Source organism: Phacochoerus africanus, chromosome 6, assembly GCF_016906955.1.
Source record: "Phacochoerus africanus isolate WHEZ1 chromosome 6, ROS_Pafr_v1, whole genome shotgun sequence".
NCBI lineage: Eukaryota > Metazoa > Chordata > Mammalia > Artiodactyla > Suidae > Phacochoerus > Phacochoerus africanus.
The window spans coordinates 90,569,596-90,586,626 of NC_062549.1; the positions used below are offsets into that span (position 1 = coordinate 90,569,596).

General features: G+C 47.4%; 1 protein-coding gene and 1 pseudogene across 1 annotated transcript in view; both read right to left on the reverse strand.

Annotated features, from left to right (window-relative positions):
- Nucleotides 1-17,031, reverse strand: part of ATP1A4 (ATPase Na+/K+ transporting subunit alpha 4) — a 43,083-nt gene that overhangs the window by 21,187 nt on the left and 4,865 nt on the right. Inside the window, exons 5-11 of the mRNA XM_047784179.1 lie at nucleotides 15,981-16,094; nucleotides 13,091-13,225; nucleotides 12,497-12,614; nucleotides 7,141-7,409; nucleotides 4,631-4,829; nucleotides 4,285-4,394; nucleotides 3,976-4,110 (exon numbers count right to left, since the gene is read on the reverse strand). Of these exons, the coding sequence (XP_047640135.1) occupies nucleotides 3,976-4,110; nucleotides 4,285-4,394; nucleotides 4,631-4,829; nucleotides 7,141-7,409; nucleotides 12,497-12,614; nucleotides 13,091-13,225; nucleotides 15,981-16,094 (1,080 nt within the window). The remainder of the gene's footprint in view (nucleotides 1-3,975; nucleotides 4,111-4,284; nucleotides 4,395-4,630; nucleotides 4,830-7,140; nucleotides 7,410-12,496; nucleotides 12,615-13,090; nucleotides 13,226-15,980; nucleotides 16,095-17,031) is intronic.
- LOC125130147 (uncharacterized) lies at nucleotides 3,039-3,139 on the reverse strand (annotated as a pseudogene).

Sequence of the window (17,031 nt, forward strand, 5' to 3'; positions counted from 1 at the left end):
GCAGCTAGAAGCAGAGGTGGTGGGGCCAGTGGAGACCGCAGAGTATAGGGAAGGTGCTTAGAGTCAAACACCAGGGCTCCAGGCCAGCAGGGTGCTTTACAACCTCAGGTCAGTCCATTCAACCTCTCAGAGCCTTAGGTCCTTTGATAAACTTGCCCACTTCATTGGGTTTTTATAAGAGAGAGACAATATTTGTAAAGAATACATTGAGGGAGTTCCCTCATGGCTCAACCATTAACAAACCCGACTAGGATCCATGAGGATGCGGGTTCGATCCCTGGCCTTGCGCAGTGGGTTAAGGATCCAGCATTGCTGTGGCTGTGGCATAGGCTGGCAGCTGCAGCCCCAGTTGGACCCCCTAGCCTGGGAACTTCCATACCCCATGGGTAAAGCCCTAAAAAGCAAAAAACAAACAAATAAGCAAAAACCCACAAAAAGCAACATTGAAAACTGAAGCACCATGCAAAAATAAGTTCACCGTTCTAGCCCCCCGGCCACCGTCTCCTGGGAATATGACAAGTCCCCCAAGGGGCTAGATGGTTCAGGTTAGAGGGTCAGTGTCACTGTGCCTCAGTTGGGAAGGGAGGGCGTAGTCATGAAGGGAACCTCAGGCCACAACTTGAGGACAGAAAAGGAGATCAATTACAGTTTTCATTTTTCTGTGATCTCTGATCCACGAAAAGGAACCATCTGTGGAGTTCCTCTTATGATCGACAGGAAATTCCTGCTCTCGGGTAATAAAATCAGCACATAGAGAGGAATTGAGCCTTCAGTGTTGAAGGTCAGATCGCATGGGCCCAAGGAGAAGCCAGGTGGGAAACCTGGGTGTAAATCGTGGTTAAAACTGCTCCTTTGGAAACTTTCCAAAAACTCTTATATTCAAAATATGCTTAGGCAGTTTAGAGGGAAAACCTTAACTCATGTAAGCAGAAAGCTGTAAAAAGTTTAAAAAGCTTAATTTGGGGAGGGGGCAGGAGTGGGATGGATTGGGAGCTTGGGGTTAATAGATGCAGACTATTGCCTTTGGAACGGATAAGCAATGAGATCCTGCTGTGCAGCACTGGGAACTCTCTCTAATCACTTATGATGGAGCATGATAATGTGAGAAAAAGGAATGTATATATGTATGTGTAACTGGGTCACCATGCTGTACAGTAGAAAAAAAAGAAAGTATCGGGGAAATAAAAAAAAGAAAAAGAGTATACATACACACACTATATGTATAGTTAGGTGCATGTGTGTGTATATATATATATATATATACTGCAAAACTGAATCATTTTGCAGTATAGCAGAAATCAATACAACATTGTAAATCAACTGTATTTCAATAAAATAAATTTAATAAAAAAAAAAAGCTTAATTTTGTGAGCACTTAAAAACCTGTTTGTTGGGAGTTCCCGCCGTGGCGCAGTGGTTAACGAATCTGACTAGGAACCAGTAGGTTGCAGGTTCAATCCCTGGCCTTCCTCAGTGGGTTAAGGATCCAGCGTTGCCGTTGTCATGAGCTGTGGTGTAGGTCAAAGACACGGCTTGGATCCTGCCTTGCTGTGGCTCTGGTGTAGGCCAGTGGCTACAGCTCTGATTAGACCCCTAGCTTGGGAGCCTCCATATGCCGCAGGAGCGGCCCTAGAAAAGGCAAAAAGACAAAAAAAAAAAGCCACAAACCTATTTGTTGACTATTTATTGGAGATGATCAGAAGCGACAGCAAGAGCTGTTTCAGCTAGTAATTTAGTCACAGAAAAATCACATCTTGATGGAAAATTGCAGACAGGAGTTCCCATTGTGGCACAGTGGAAACGAATCCAACTGGTATCCATGAATGTGGGTTTGATCCCTGGTCTCGCTCAGTGGGTTGGGGATCAGGTGTTGCGATGAGCTGTGGCATAGGTCGCAGATGCGGCTGGGATCTGGCATGGCTGTGGCTGTGGTGTAGGCTGGCAGCTGCAGCTCCGATTTGACCCCTAGCCTGGGAACTTCCATATGCTGAGGGTGTGGCCCTGAAAAGTAAAATAGAATAAAGTAAAATAAAATAAAAAATAAAATTACAGACAAAAAGATGGGAGAAATCTGGAAATGTCAGAACAGAGAAACTTATTCATTTCCATCTCAGAGAGGGAGAGACCAAGGCTTATAAACGACCAGCAGGCTAGGATGTCCCTGCAGACTGGAGCCTCTGACTGCCCCAAGAGCAAGCTGATTAAAGCAGGTGGTTCATGAGTAGAGAGGGAAAGGGGCCAGAGGGGTTTTGTTGGCACACCCCCCAACCCCCCACGCAAGTCCCATCAGAGCTGGGTGGCTTGCAGGCTGGCCAAGCATACTTGGTGAAGAGGAGGAATTTGCTGTTTGAACTTGATCTTCAGTAAGCTCAGAAAAGGTACTAACATAGTCGTTTGGGGGAAGGTTGCAATTTTGTTGGACGTCCCAACAAATGTCGTGGCTGTGTTTTGCTTTTATTTTGAATCTAGTGGAAGGAGAGGTACCTAATTCTTTCCAGACAAAGGCTTTAATCAGGCCCTGCCAAGCACAAAATTCCTGTCTGGTTCGTGAGGCCACTAAACATCAGAAAAAAGTGGAAATAAGTTTGCAGTTTGGGCCTAGGGGACCTATCTTATTACACTGACGAAAAGCCAGTTGAGACAAAAAACTGTGGATCTGTTTCTTTAATTTTCACTCGTTCGGCTTTCAGTGTGAAAATATAGGTAACTGGGTTAAAAAAAAAATCTTGTATAGCCTTTGTTATTTTATTGTTGTTGTCCTTAATTTCAGTTACCAAAAAAAATTTTTTTTGTGACAAAAAAATTTATGATCTATTCCCTTAAGCAACTTTCAGATAGGAGAAAGTAGTCTCTTTCGGCACAGCAGGTTAAGGATCCACCGCTGTGATGCAGGTTCGATCCCTGGCCCAGGAACTTCCATAAGCCATGGACACGGCCAAAAAAAAAAAAAAAATATATATATATATATATATATATATATGTGTGTGTGTGTGTGTGTGTGTGTGTGTGTGTGTGTGTGTATATATATATATATATATGAAAGTATGGACAACTTCATGAATTTGCCTGTCATCCAGGGGGCATGCTAATCTTCTCCATATTATTCCAATTTTAGTATATGTGCTGCTGAAGTGGTTACTATTATTATGTGTTTTTTAAGACACAAAACCAAAACTGACTTTTGGGAGTTTCATTTCTTCTGTTTCCGCACCTGAATGCCTGACCTTTCTGGCAGTGCATGAATTGATAAGACTTCCAATCCCCTGAGCAAATCATGATTCTCTCTCAACATTCCAACCTTAGCTGCTAGAGCTCCAGGCATGGAGATGCCACTGGTCCCTACTTTCCGCCATAACCCTCCTCAAATTATGCCGGGATTCTCACGTGGGAGGGAAGTACTGCTTCCTGTCCCACTTTCAGATTTTATTGTCAGGCCCCCACTTCCCTTGCTCTTCATTTCTCCTTCCCTTGTCACTCCTCGCTGGATCATGGATAAAATGCCCCTGGGAAACCAACTTGACAAGCAGGCTGGAGGCCCCTGACCGCCTCCTAGAATCTCAGGCATGGAATGAAAAGAAGTCTTTGGTGACTAGTGAGATAAGGCACTTCGGAGGAGTGGTGGGCAAATCCAGCATATTCGGCAGTAGGAAATCTCACAGTAGCCACAGGGATGCCTCTCTGTGACTTTCTGCAGACAGCCATTGCTGCCTAGGGACATTTCAGAGAGCACTTTATGACTTGTTCTCTGCACAAGTGGCGTAGCCTCAAGTCTGCTTAGGGCCAAATGCTGCTTCCTTTTTCATCAGCACCTGTTCCTCACTTTCCCCTGAGGTGAGGCTTCCTCCTAATTGGGGCACTGCTTATCCCCCGTATCTGTTCCCCAGCTCAGACCTAAAAGCAAAGGCAAAGCTTCCATTTCCCCAGGTGACAAGCCCACCCCACACAGCTATTCTCCTACCTTTGTAGGTTCTGTACCTGGTACTTGTTGGTAGAATTAAAGGGGATCTCAGCCACCTTGGGGCTTTTCTCCCTCATCTCCTTCACAGAGCTGTAAGACTGCTCGATGAACTTGAGGAGGGCTGACTCTGAAGCATCCCCTGTTGTTGCCCACTGCAGGGATGAGATCATGTCACGAGTCTGGGCAGGGCACCTGGCTTGCCAGTGGTGACAAGGAGACGGCAGAATGGGGAGGGGCGCTCAGGGCATCCCTGAGGGCCAGGAAAGAGATACTTAGGGGAGAGGGCAGGTTATACCCCGGACACCGAGGTGCCTTAACCCTGACACCTTAGATATGGGAAGGGTCTGCTGATTCGCCTTAAAGTCAGCGCGGTTGCAGAGGCCAGCGATCTGGGCCAGGATAAACCAGGTATCAGAGCCCTTGGCAAACGAATTCCCTAGGGAGAGAGAACAGATGTGAGCAGGGGATGGGGCGTTTAAAGCAGGGGGTTATTCACAGCCTGTTCTGCATCCAGAGCCGTCTCAGAGACAGCGCTTTCTGTCCTGCACGCCTCCCTGCTCTCTTCTTGCTTTCCAACTATCTGCTGGCTGTCTGGACTCACCCCGCCCGCTCAGCCCCCTCATCACCTCCCCCACATCCTTCCACGCTCTGCCCACCAGCGCCACTCATCACCAGTCTGTTCTTCGCTGGTGTCGGCCTTGTAGATGGTCCTATCGAACCACAGGTGGGCGACGGTCATGCGGTTCTGGGTGAGGGTGCCCGTCTTGTCTGAACAGATGGTGGAGGTGGAGCCCAGCGTCTCCACCGCCTCCAGGTTCTTCACCAGGCAGTTCTTCCGAGCCATGCGCTTGGCCGTCAGGGTCAGACACACCTAAGGCATGGAAGAGGGGGAGAGGGGAAGTGAGAGAAGAGCTTGGCTGCTCACAGCATGTGGTGTCCTGGAAATCTGATCATTTTTATTGCTCTTTTAATTTTTTTGGTACTTATTTCCCTGTTGTTACCACCCCTTCTTTAGAAATCCCATCTGTGGCTACTGGCGAAGGAAATTAGGAAAGTGATTTTTGGTTTGCACTTTATGGCAGAGTTTCAAAAAAAAGAGTGCATTCCTTTACCAGGGTATCATAGAGAATGCTTTCCTATTCCTCCTGGAATATTCCACTCCCCCGTGATCCTTTCAAGTTCAGACCACACCTCTTTCTCAAGTCCAGTCTTTCCAGGGACCACACTGATGACTAAACTTTTATTGTGGTATATGATACTGTGTGTGGAAAGAGGGCTGTACCAAAAGGTGAAAAAGGAATGGAGGGTAGAGAATGATGAAACTGAAAAGGGCAGTTGCAACACTGAAAAAGATTTGAGAAATCCCTTAAACCGGAAAGTTTTTGTTGACCATAAATTCAATGAAAATCAGGTGTATGGCAAGGTGGTTTTAAAAGTGAGTGAATTTTTAGGCTGTGGTTATGTACAGAATTCTTTTTTTTTTTTTTTTTTGTCTTTCTAGGGCTGCGTCTGAGGCATATGGAGGTTCCCAGGCTAGGAAGTCTAATCAGAGCTATTGCTGCCGGCCTACACCCCAGCCACAGCAATGCCAGATCCCAGCTGCGTCTGTGACCTACACCACAGCTCATGGCAACGCTGGATCCCTAACACACTGAGAGAGGCCAGGGATTGAACCTGCAACCTCATGGTTCCTAGTGGGATTCGCTTCCACTGCGCCACGATGGGAATTCTGATGTTCAGAATTCTAATGGAGGAGTTACTACTTATTTACATGATACTGAGTCCTGATGTCTTTGTGTTGGTCCAACCACACCCGGAGTATTGCTCTCATTTCCATTTAAGAGGATTTGGTAAAGGAGAGCAATCCCCCAAACAGGTGATCAGCAAGACAGGGGTCTGAAGATCAAGTCACAGGAAGCAGGGTTAAGGGAGAAGGCACCATTTGACCTCCCACCTGGAGAGTTTGAGGGATGTAATGACTACTGTAAAAAATCCAAAGGGTGGTTATCGAAGAGACAGAAGTGACTCATCTTGTGTTTCTTCAGGTGGGAAAACTGGGACCAAATGGGGAATCATATGTCTGCTCAACATAATGAACTCTAACTAGAGCAATCCAACAATGAAATGAGATGACATAAAAAGGGGCAGACTTCCCACTACTGGAAATCATCATTGCCTGCTGCAGATTTTGTACAAGGATATTCCCCATGTTGAGAAGTGGAATTTCTTTTTTTCTTTTTCTTTTCTTTTCTTTTTTTTTTTTTTTTAGTTTTTATGGCCGCACCGTCAGCATATGGAAGGTCCCAGGTTAGGGGTCAAATTGGAGCTGCAGCTGCTGGCCTACACCACAGCCACAGCAACACCAGATCCGACGCACATCTGCGACCTACACCACAGCTCATGGCAGCACTGGATCCTTAACCCACTGAGTGAGGCCAGGAATCAAACCTGCATCATCGTGGATGCTAGTTGGGTTTGTTACCGCTGAGCCACAATAGGAACTCCTTGAAAGTATGAATTTAATGGGCTTTGAAGTCCTTTCCAGTAAGAGTCCATACTTTGTGTGTGTGTGTGTGTGTGTGTGTGTGTGTCTTTTTGCCTTTTCTAGGGCTGCACCCACGGCACATGGAGGTTCCCAGGCTAAGGGTCTAATCGGAGTTGTAGCTGCCGGCCTACACCACAGCCACAGCAACACCAGATCCAAGCCGAGTCTACAGCACAGCTCACAGCAATGCCAGATCCTTAACCCACTGAGCAAGGCCAAGGATCAAACCTGAAACCTCATGGTTCCTAGTCGGATTTGTTAACCACTGAGCCACAACGGGAACTCCGAGAGTCCATACTTCTAAATTCATCTTTCTCTATAAACAGATGAATAAACAGAGGCCTGGAGTGAAGAGAATTGTCCAGGTTCACCAACCAGTACACCCTGGACCGGAACTCGCTCCTGTGATTTATAATCTAACGCTTTCTGCATTGTAACTCACTTCTTTTCTCATTTAGGAGGAAAGGGGTTGAGGCAGTCACAGTCCTTTGGGAGCTAAGGGGTTTGCCCCCCACCCCATGCATGGTGTTGGAGTATTCTGAACTTGAGAGGTTCAACCACAAGGGAGGTACTAGCGGTTTCATTTCTGTGAGGTAGTTGGTCTGCTCTGAGGCCACCCTCCACCCCGGCTACTCACCGTGACGGTGGCCAGCAGCCCCTCAGGCACATTTGCCACAATGATGCCAATAAGAAAAATGACAGCCTCCAGCCAGGTGTAGCCCAAGATGAGTGAGAGCCCAAAGAAAGTGACACCGAGGAAGACTGCCACGGCTGTGATCAGGTGGATGAAGTGTTCGATCTCAGCAGCAATGGGGGTCTGGCCCACCTTCAGGCCTGATGTCAGTGAGGCAATGCGGCCCATCACGGTGGCGTCCCCTGTAGCGATCACAAGGCCCCGGGCGGTTCCTGTAGGTGACGAAGGGGGTAGTCTGAATTGGGAAGGCTGTGGGGTTTGGTTCCTATGAAGAGAAAACTGTCAATGGTCAAAAACAAGGTGGATGCAAATGAACCTCTCTACAAAACGGAATCAGACTCATAGACGTGGAGAACAGACATGTGGTTGCCCAGGGGCGGGGGGGGGGGGGCAGGGGGAGGGATGGACGGGGAGTTTGGGGTTGGTAGATGTTGGTAGAATGGATAAGCAATGAGGTCCTGCCTACAGCACAGGAAACCATATCCAATCTCTTGGGATAGACTATGGGAATATTAGAGGAGTTCCCGTGATGGCTCAGCGGAAATGAATCTGACTAGTATCAGTGAGGATGCAGGTTCGATCTCTGGCCTCGCTTCGTGGGTTAAGGATCTGGCGTGGCTGTGAGCTGTGGTGTAGGTTGCAGACACGGCTTGGATCTGTCTGGCATGGCTGTGGCTGTGGCTGTGGCTGTGGCCAGAGGCTACAGCTCCCATTCAGCCCTTAGCCTGGCCACTTCCATATGCTGTGGGTGCGGCCCTAAAAAGACCAAAAAAAAAAGAAGAAGATAATATTAGAAAAAGTATATATATATATGACTGGGTATGACTGGGCGCTTTGCCATACAACAGAAATTGGCCCAATATTGTAAATCAACTATACTTTAATTAAAAAACAACGAAACAAGGTGGAAACTCAAGGTCCTCTGAGAGTTTTCTATGTCCTAGTCTCTTTATATTTCACTTACACAGATGAGGGGCTCCTATTCTGAAAAATCTCTGGAGAGATTTCACAGTTCTCTGGAGAGACCCAGTTTTATTGCCTAACTGCCTTCACTGCCAAGAAAGTCCCCCTTACTCTTCATCTAAATATCTCTGTTGCCTTTAGGTTTCTTCTCTTGTCCTCAGTAGTGACACTTCTCCGTCCCCAGGAAGAGTGTCTCCCCTTCTGCTAGAATCCTATATTGCCTCATCCTCTAACCCAGTGGTTCTCAATTTGCCCCCCAGGAGACAATTGGCAATGTCTGGACGCATTTTTGGTTTCTGTCGCAACTGTGGTGGGAGGGGTTGCTACTGGCACCTAGTGGAGAGAGAGCAGGAATGCTGCCAAACAGCCTGCAACTCACAGGCAAACCCCCTTTTCCTCCTCCCTCAAAGAATAGCGCTGCCCAAAAGTCAGCAGTGTGGAGCTTGAGAAACTGCTCTGCCTGGAGCCCCCTCCCTGCTTGGCTGGCTGGAGCCAGTCTGCCCCCTGCTGGGTGGTATAGGCCATAACTACTGGGCCTCTGTGCTTCCCACCAGCAAGGCCCCTGAGTCAGAAGGGGAACTTCACATACACAGGATGCTAGACCCTCATGTGCTGGAAATGAAGGGCCCCCTAAGGTCCTTTGCTTGAAATAATTCTTCCTGCTTTACCACAATGGCTGAAATTCCTACCATTGAAGTTACAGTCGGAATCACCCAGAAAAGCAACATATTATAGAAATAGCACTTATTTTAGAATCAGAAAGATGCAGGGCTGGAAATTCAACTTTCCAAAGTACTAATTGCCCTGGGGCAACTTACTGAGACTCTCTGAGGCTTGGGTTTCTTCATCTTTAAAGTGGGATGAGGAGTTCCTGTCGTGGCGCAGTGGTTAACGAATCCAACTAGGAACCATGAGGTTGCGGGTTTGGTCCCTGCCCTTGCTCAGTGGGTTAACGGTCTGGCGTTGCTGTGAGCTGTGGTGTAGGTCGCAGACGCGGCTCGGATCCTGCATTGCTGTGGCTCTGGCGTAGGCTGGCATCTACAGCTCCGATTCGACCCCTAGCCTGGGAACCTCCATATGCCGCGGGAGCGGCCCAGGAAATAGCAATAAATAAATAAATAAATAAATAAAGTGGGATGAAAGCACCTACACAGCTTCAAGGATTAATTTTTTTTTTTTTTTTAGGTTGCACCCGTGGCATATGGAGGTTCCCAGGCTAGGGTCGAATCTGAGCTATAGCTGCTGGCCTACGCCACGGCCACAGCAACGCAGGATCGAGCTGTGTCTGTGACCTATACCACAGCTCATGGCAACCCCAGATCCTTAATCCACTGAGGGAGGCCAGGGATTGAACCTGCAACCTCATGGTTCCTACTCTATTCGTTTCTGCTGTGCCACAACGGGAACTCCAGGATTAAATGTTTTTAAAAGAGCCAAGAACAGGGTTGGGCACATGGTAGGCACGCAAATAATTTTTTCCTTCTTTTCTTCATTTAGATGAATTTGAGGTCTCCAGAAAGACAGATGTAAAATCCCACGTGTGTCTCATAGGGTAGCTCTAATCTGGCAGCTCCCAGGAACATCATTGCATGGGGCTGCCAGTCCATTTTCAAGGTCACCTTCAGCCTTATGAGACCGAGAACAGAGTCCTGTTCTGACAGTGGACAGGTCAGATCAATGACATGTGAAGAGTGGTTCTGGAAAGCTTCACAGTATGAGGCACTCTGCAGATGAGCCTCAGACTGCTTCATCCATCAAACTTTGTGGAAGGAAGATACTAAAATAACTGATTGGTGCTGATAGGGTTTATGTTGGTGGTGGTGGGGTATTAGGTATAGTATCACTTATTTATTTTATGCCATGGTTTAATCTAGTTCTTCATTTTTATTCCTTCTACTGTTGGCTTCCCCATGCTTGGAGAGACAGGATTAATAACTAATCCCAATGTGTCTAGAGACAGGGTAGGTTGATATCATCCTTGGGGAAGATTAAGAAGGCCAAGCCTTCCATATTCCAGGCAAGACTGACTCCTTACCACACCTTCTATACAATGCCAGAGAAATAGCTTAGCATCTCCTCCCAACTCCCCATGAGGATGGGTGAGAACCCAAAGAGAGATGTTTGTACCAGCAGCCCTGTCAAGGTCCACACTGATGAAAGCAGAGAGGCAAGGGTTTAAGCTAAAGCGTAAAGTCACGCTCTCTATTTACAGATTGCACAGAGATTCCTTTCAACAGTCAAGCTCCTTCAACCTAGCTTCACCCTCCCGGCCGCATCTTGAATCTTTCTAATCTCCTATTAAAACCTCCTCCAGTCTAGCCACATGGTATTTCTCAGATGGAATGATGAAAAGGACAAATTGGAAGGACAAATTGGAGCAAATGTCATCTTAGGGGGCTTTTTTGTTTGTTTATTTTTGAGGGCCACACTGGTGGCATATGGAAGTTCCCAGTCTAGGGGTCAAACAGCCACAGCAACGCCAGATCCGAGCCACATCTGTGACCTACACCGCAGCTCACAGCAATGCCGGATCCTTTATTCCAGAGGAGGTTCTGTGGAAGGAGCATGGGCTTTGGAGCCAGACTTGCACTAGAATCCTTGATCCTCCTCCTTTCTGTTGAGTTGTGCTCTTGGGCACTGCATTTAATTTCTTCGAACCCTGGGCTTTCACGTGTAAAACAGGGATCATATCAGTTGGAAGTGTTAGAATCAGAGATATCAGTAGTACCTGACACACACTAGACATGCCGTTAAAGAATAGCTGTTTCCTGGAGTTCCCGTCATGGCGCAGTGATTAACGAATCCGACTAGGAACCATGAGGTTGTGGGTTCGGTCCCTGCCCTTGCTCAGTGGGTTAACGATCTGGCGTTGCTGTGAGCTGTGGTGTAGGTCGCAGACGCGGCTCGGATCCCGCGTTGCTGTGGCTCTGGTGTAGGCCGGTGGCTACAGCTCCAATGAGACCCCTAGCCTGGGAATCTCCTAGCGGGAGCGGCTCAAGAAATGGCAAAAAGACGGGAAAAAAAAAAGAGAGAGAATAGGTATTTCCTGTCCCTCTGCCTAGTGTGTGCAGGGGGCTGAATGGGGGTTCCAAAGGCTATGTCCAATCCTGACCCCCACGCCTGTGAACCAAGCTTTGTTTGGAAATAGGGTCTTTGCAGATGGAATGAAGTGAAGGCTTGCGAAGAGGTCGCCCCAGACGAGATGGGCCCTGACTCCAACGACAAGTTTCCTCCGAGGAGAGAGGAGAGGAGAGACGGGGGAGGGGACCTGGGGGTGGGCATGGGGTTGGGTCATGGGGAGGTGGACTTTTCCCTCAGAGCTGCCACACAAATGAAACCTTGGCTTTGAACTTCTGGCCTCCAGAACTGAGAGAATAAATTTCTGTTGCCTTAAAAAAAAAAAAAAAAGCTATTTCTTAGATACCCAAACATTTATACTTAAGCATGAATAATGGTTTTCATGTGTGTTCCAGAGAGTCTTAGTGGCCTCCTTGAGCAGAAAGAACAAAGGAAAAATTGACCTCATGATACTGAGCTCCCTGTTACCACTCTGGCCAGAGCTGTCTCTGAAGACGCCCTAGGTTCTCGGAGCAAAGCCAAAGGTATGAGTGGCAGCTCCGGTAACTCAAATTTCCAATGCCAGTACCTTCACCTGGAAAAGCGAGAAGTTAGGGCTCGCGTCTGGAGAAGAGGGACCTAGCAGGGCTGAATAATTGTCTTTCCTTCTATGCTATTTTCAGCCCAGAGAGCATAGTCCATTCACTAGACAGAATTAAAAATAGCTACAATTATAGGGCATTTACCATGTGTCAGGCCTTGTGCTAAGCATTTTCTATGTATTATCTCCTTTAACCCACATAAAAATCTATGGAGTAGTAACTTTTAGTATCTTCAGTGTACAGATGTGGAAATGAGGCTTTGACCTTTCATCAAAGGTCATGCAGCTCAGGAGTGATGGAGCACTTAGGCTATTTAGCAGCCTCTGACCTTCCTTAGGACATAGAGAGTTCTGGAAATCTTTGTTTAATCTTTGTTTTTTTTTTTTTTTTGGTCTTTTCTAGGGCCGTACCTGAGGCATATGGAGGTTCCCAGACTAGGGGTTGAATCGGAGTTGTAGCCACCAGCCTACACCAGAGCTGCAGCAATGCGGGATCCAAGCCGAGTCTACAACCTACACCACAGCTCATGGCAACGCTGGATCCTTAACCCACTGAGCGAGGCCAGGGATTGAATCCACAACCTCATGATTCCTAGTTGGATTTGTTAACCACTGAGCCACGACGGGAACTCCTGATCTTTGCTTTTGAATCTAAGCTATTTACAATGCGATATTTACCTTCCACACAGTTGGTGGAGAAGAAGCAGATATTCTGGGTCTCCAGAGGGTTCTCATTGGTGAATTCAGGGGAGCGGGATTGGGGCTCGGATTCTCCTGTCAAGGATGAGTTGTCCACCTGGGATGGGAGGGAGGATGGGTGGTAAAGTGAGCATGGAGACAAAAAGCTTTATAAAGACGATACGTCTTTAACTGCCACATCACCATCATTGACATGCAGACAGAAACACAAACGTACACACAGCACCTTATTGTCTTTAAGCCCACATCTGCACTTGTGACGTCTCAAGGTTCTGAACAATGGAGGTTCCCAGGCTAGGGGTTGAATCGGAGCGGTAGCCGCTGGCCTGCGCCACAGCCACAGCAACATGAGATCCAAGCCTCGTCTATGACCTACATCACAGCTCAGGGCAATGCCTGATCCTTAACCCACTGAGCGAGGCCAGGGATTGAACCTGCATCTTCATGGATGCTAGTCGGTTTTGTTTCCACTGAGCCACGACGGGAACTCCTAAACGATGCTTAACTGAGCCTGGGTCACTACAGTGCTCTAAGACCAGGCTTGGCCCCTTCCTTAGCATCACGTCCCCTCACCTTACATCCTTGTGAAGAGATAAGCCGGATGTCAGCCGGGATTCGGTCTCCACCCTTCACTTCTACCACATCTCCCACCACCACCTCTTGGACGTGGATCTGCATCTTCTCTCCACCTCGAATTACCAGAGCGTGCTGTGGAAAGATAGTGCAGGGTCATTTCCAAAGGTTTTTGTTTCCCTGATCCAGCTCCTGGGCTCCTTCCCTCTGATTCCTCTTTCTTAACCATTGCTCACCACATCATTCTTTTTTTAAGATGATTTTTATTTTTTCCATTATAGCTGGTTTACAGCGTTCTGTCAGTTTTCTACTGTACAGCAAGGTGACCCAGTCACACATACATGTATACATTTTTTTCCTCATATTATCATGCTCCATCATAAGTGACTAGATATAGTTCCCAGTGCCACACAGCAGCATCACCACAGCCTTCTTGAAGGTCTCATCAGTAGATTGCAAATTATTAGCACTGCTGTCTGCAGAGCCCTTCGATGCTCCTGCCTTAAGAGAGGGAGTCTACCTCTCCATTCCTACCCTTAAGGCTTGGTTATATGGCTTGCTTTGGCCCATAGAACATTAGCAAATGTAGTGCAAGCAGAGGCTTCAAAAGTGCTTGCATCCTGGGGCTTGCCTTCTGCCACCATGGTGAACAGGCCCAAGCTGGCCTCCTGAAGGAAGAGAGATCCTAAGGAAAAAGGCCCCAGATGGCCATGACATAGCAGCCAAGGCCCCAGACCCGTGAATGAGGTCATCTGAGACCATCCAGCACCAGCTGAGATCAGCCCAGATCAGGAGATCAGCCCAGCCACAGAATTGCAACAAATGCTATGTTTGTTTTTTGAGCCACTAAGTCTTGGGGTGGCAAAAACTGATAGTCTCCAAACTCCGACCTCATTCTACCAGGGCATTTTTCCCCCTGAACTCTTACCCGAGGAAGGAATTAAGTTATGTTGACAGCAACGGGAGAAGGCGGTCCTGGCTGCAATGGCAGAGCATGATCCTGTCATTGGAAAACTTGGCAGCCTGTCCCTCTCCAAGGTTCCAGCCCTGTGCCTAGGAACCTCCTTCTATGGTCATATTATTTCCAGGTTCTTTAGAAAAGTTTATTTTGAAAATAATCTAACCTTTTGGAAAAGCTGCAAGAATAAAAATTGTCCCAGGAACACCTGCATAAACTTTACTCAGATTCATCTGTTAACATTTTACGCCTTTTGCTTTGTTCTTTGTTCTCTGTCTCTACCTATGTGTGCATGTGAATTCTTTTTTCTTTTTCTTTACTTCTTTTTCTTCCTTCCTCTCTCTCTTCCTCTCTTACTTTTCTTTCTTTCTTTCTTTCTTTCTTCTTTCTTTCTTTCTTTCTTTCTTTCTTTCTTTCTTTCTTTCTTTCTTTCTTTCCTTCTTTCTTTCTTTCTTTCTTTCTTTCTTTCTTTCTTTCTTTCTTTCTTTCTTTCTTTCTTTCTTTTCTTTCTTTTTTTTCTTTCTTTCTTTCCTTCCTCCCTCCCTCCCTTCCTCCTTTCCTTCCTTCCTTCCTTCCTTCCTTCTTTCTTTCTCTTTCTCTCTCTCTTTCTTTCCTTTTTAGAGCTGAACCTTCAATATATGGAAGTTCCTAGACCAGGTGACAATTTGGAGCTGCAGCTGCTGGTCTACGACACAGTCACAGCAACACGGGGTCCGAGCTTCACCTGTGACCCCCACTGCAGCTTGTGGTAGTGGCTGATCCTTAACCCACTGAGTGGGGCCAGAGATACAACCTGCATCCTTCATAATCCGCTGAACCACAATGGGAACTCACGAATATGTGTTTTCTTGAACTATTTGAAGGCAAGTTCATATACATACATACCTCATGATCTTTTATCGTACATACTTCAGTGTGAATGTCCCAAGAATTGGGATAATAAATAACCATAATATTGTTACCAATTTCAGTAAATTTCATCTTGACCCAATACTTTCATCTGCTGCCTGTAGATTTGTCACTTGACCCAATATGTCCTTTACAGCATTATTTGCTGCTCTGGCCCAGAATTTGGTCTAGATCAGGTGTTACAGTTAGCTGCCATGTCTCTTGATCTCCTTTAATCTGGAATACTTTCAGATTCTTTGGCTTTAAGGCTATTGACATGTGAAGGATCACCTTCCTCAACCTCCACTATTTTTGTTTTTTGTTTTTGGGTTTGTTTTTTTTTTTTGGTCTTTTTGCCTTTTCTAGGGCTGCTTCCCATGGCATACGGGGGTTCCCAGGCTAGGGTCGAATCGAAGTTGTAGCCACTGGCCTACACCACAGCCACAGCAACATGGGATCCGAGGCGTGTCTGCAACCGACACCACAGCTCACGGCAATGCGGGATCCTTAACCCACTGAGCAAGGGCAGGGATCGAACCCGCAACCTCATAGTTCCTAGTCAGATTCATTAACCACTGCACCACGATGGGAACTCCTGTTTGTTTGTTTTTTCTTTTTTGGCCACCCCGAGGCATACAGAGTTCCCAGGCCAGGGATCGGATCCTACACTGCAGCTGCAGCACACTGGATTCTTAACCCACTGAACCCTGAGTCCCAGGGCTCCAGAATCACTGCCAATCCCATTGTGCCACAGCAGGAACACCTCCTCTTTTTTGGAACAGAATCCCAATAGATTTGGGGCTTCAGATGATGCTCATTGGGTTCAGATTGTGCATTCCAGACCAGACTACCTCAGAGGTGATGTTGTGTTTTTCTCAGGGAACTTTTAAGTCCGGACAGAGGAAAATCTACGTGACCATCACCCTTGTTGCCAGCCTCACTCAGTTCCCTCATCGTAGGATGTAATTCTGCAGGGGACATAAAACATTCGTATTTGGCCACCTGCTATACATCCTCCCACTATATGCTTCACACCGGTCTTACCTGAGGGACCATGTTCCTGAATGACTCCATGATCTTGGAGCTCTTGGCCTCCTGATAATAGGAGAAGCAGCCCGTGATGATGACCACGACAGCTAGAACAATGCCCAGGTACAGCTGGGAGGAGGGAAGAAACAAGGGGCTCATGAGCAGGTCCTTTTCTTCCTCTTCATCCTCAGGAAGTCAGCTTACAAGGATAATGGCCATGCCTCCAGGGGGAAGAAACCATGGGGCTCAGTGCAAGAGCACAGTGGCCGAGGAGAGTCTGAGACAGGCCTGGCTCTTGGCTTCCTGGTGAAGGAACCCTGAGCTATGGTGAGGGGCCAGCAACATCCCAGGTCCAAGAAAGCCTTTATCTTCCTCTCCAGGAAGGCTGTCATGGAGTGGAGGGTGGCTAGTGAGGGAGGTGGAGAGGAAGAGGTTAAAATTCTGGGAGTTCCTGTCTCAGCCCAGCGATAACAAGCCCGACTAGGATCCATGAGGACACAGGTTCCATCCCTGGCCCCGCTCCGTGGGTTAAGGATCTGGCGTTGCCGTGAGCTGTGGTGTAGGCTTCAGACTCAGCTCGGATCCTGTGTTAATGTGGCTGTGGTGTAGGCTGGCCGCTACAGCTCTGATTTGACCCCTAGCCTGGGAACTTCTATGTGCCATTTGTGGAGCCCTAAAAGACCAAAAAAAAAAAAAAAAAATTTCTGGGAAAGAGGGAGTTCTGTCTGTGACGCAGTAGGATTTGTGATGTCCTGGGAGTGCTGGGATGCAGGTTCGATCCCCAGCCAGGCACAGTGAGTTAAGGATCTGGGCTTGGGTCACAACTGTGGCTCAGATCTGATCCCTGGCTCAGCAACTCTGTATGCCGCAGGGTGGCCAAAAAGAAAAAAAAAAATCTGGGAAAGAGAATGGATGGCAAAGTGCTCTGATGACCAGTTGGAAAGATAATCAAAGGAGAACAAGTTTCTGGTGGGGAATTGTGCATCTCAGGGAGCTAAATCAGGAGCCCTCTAGATAAAAGGCTGGGGCAACCAGGAGGGACGGAAGGTCCCTTAGAAAGTCCTGG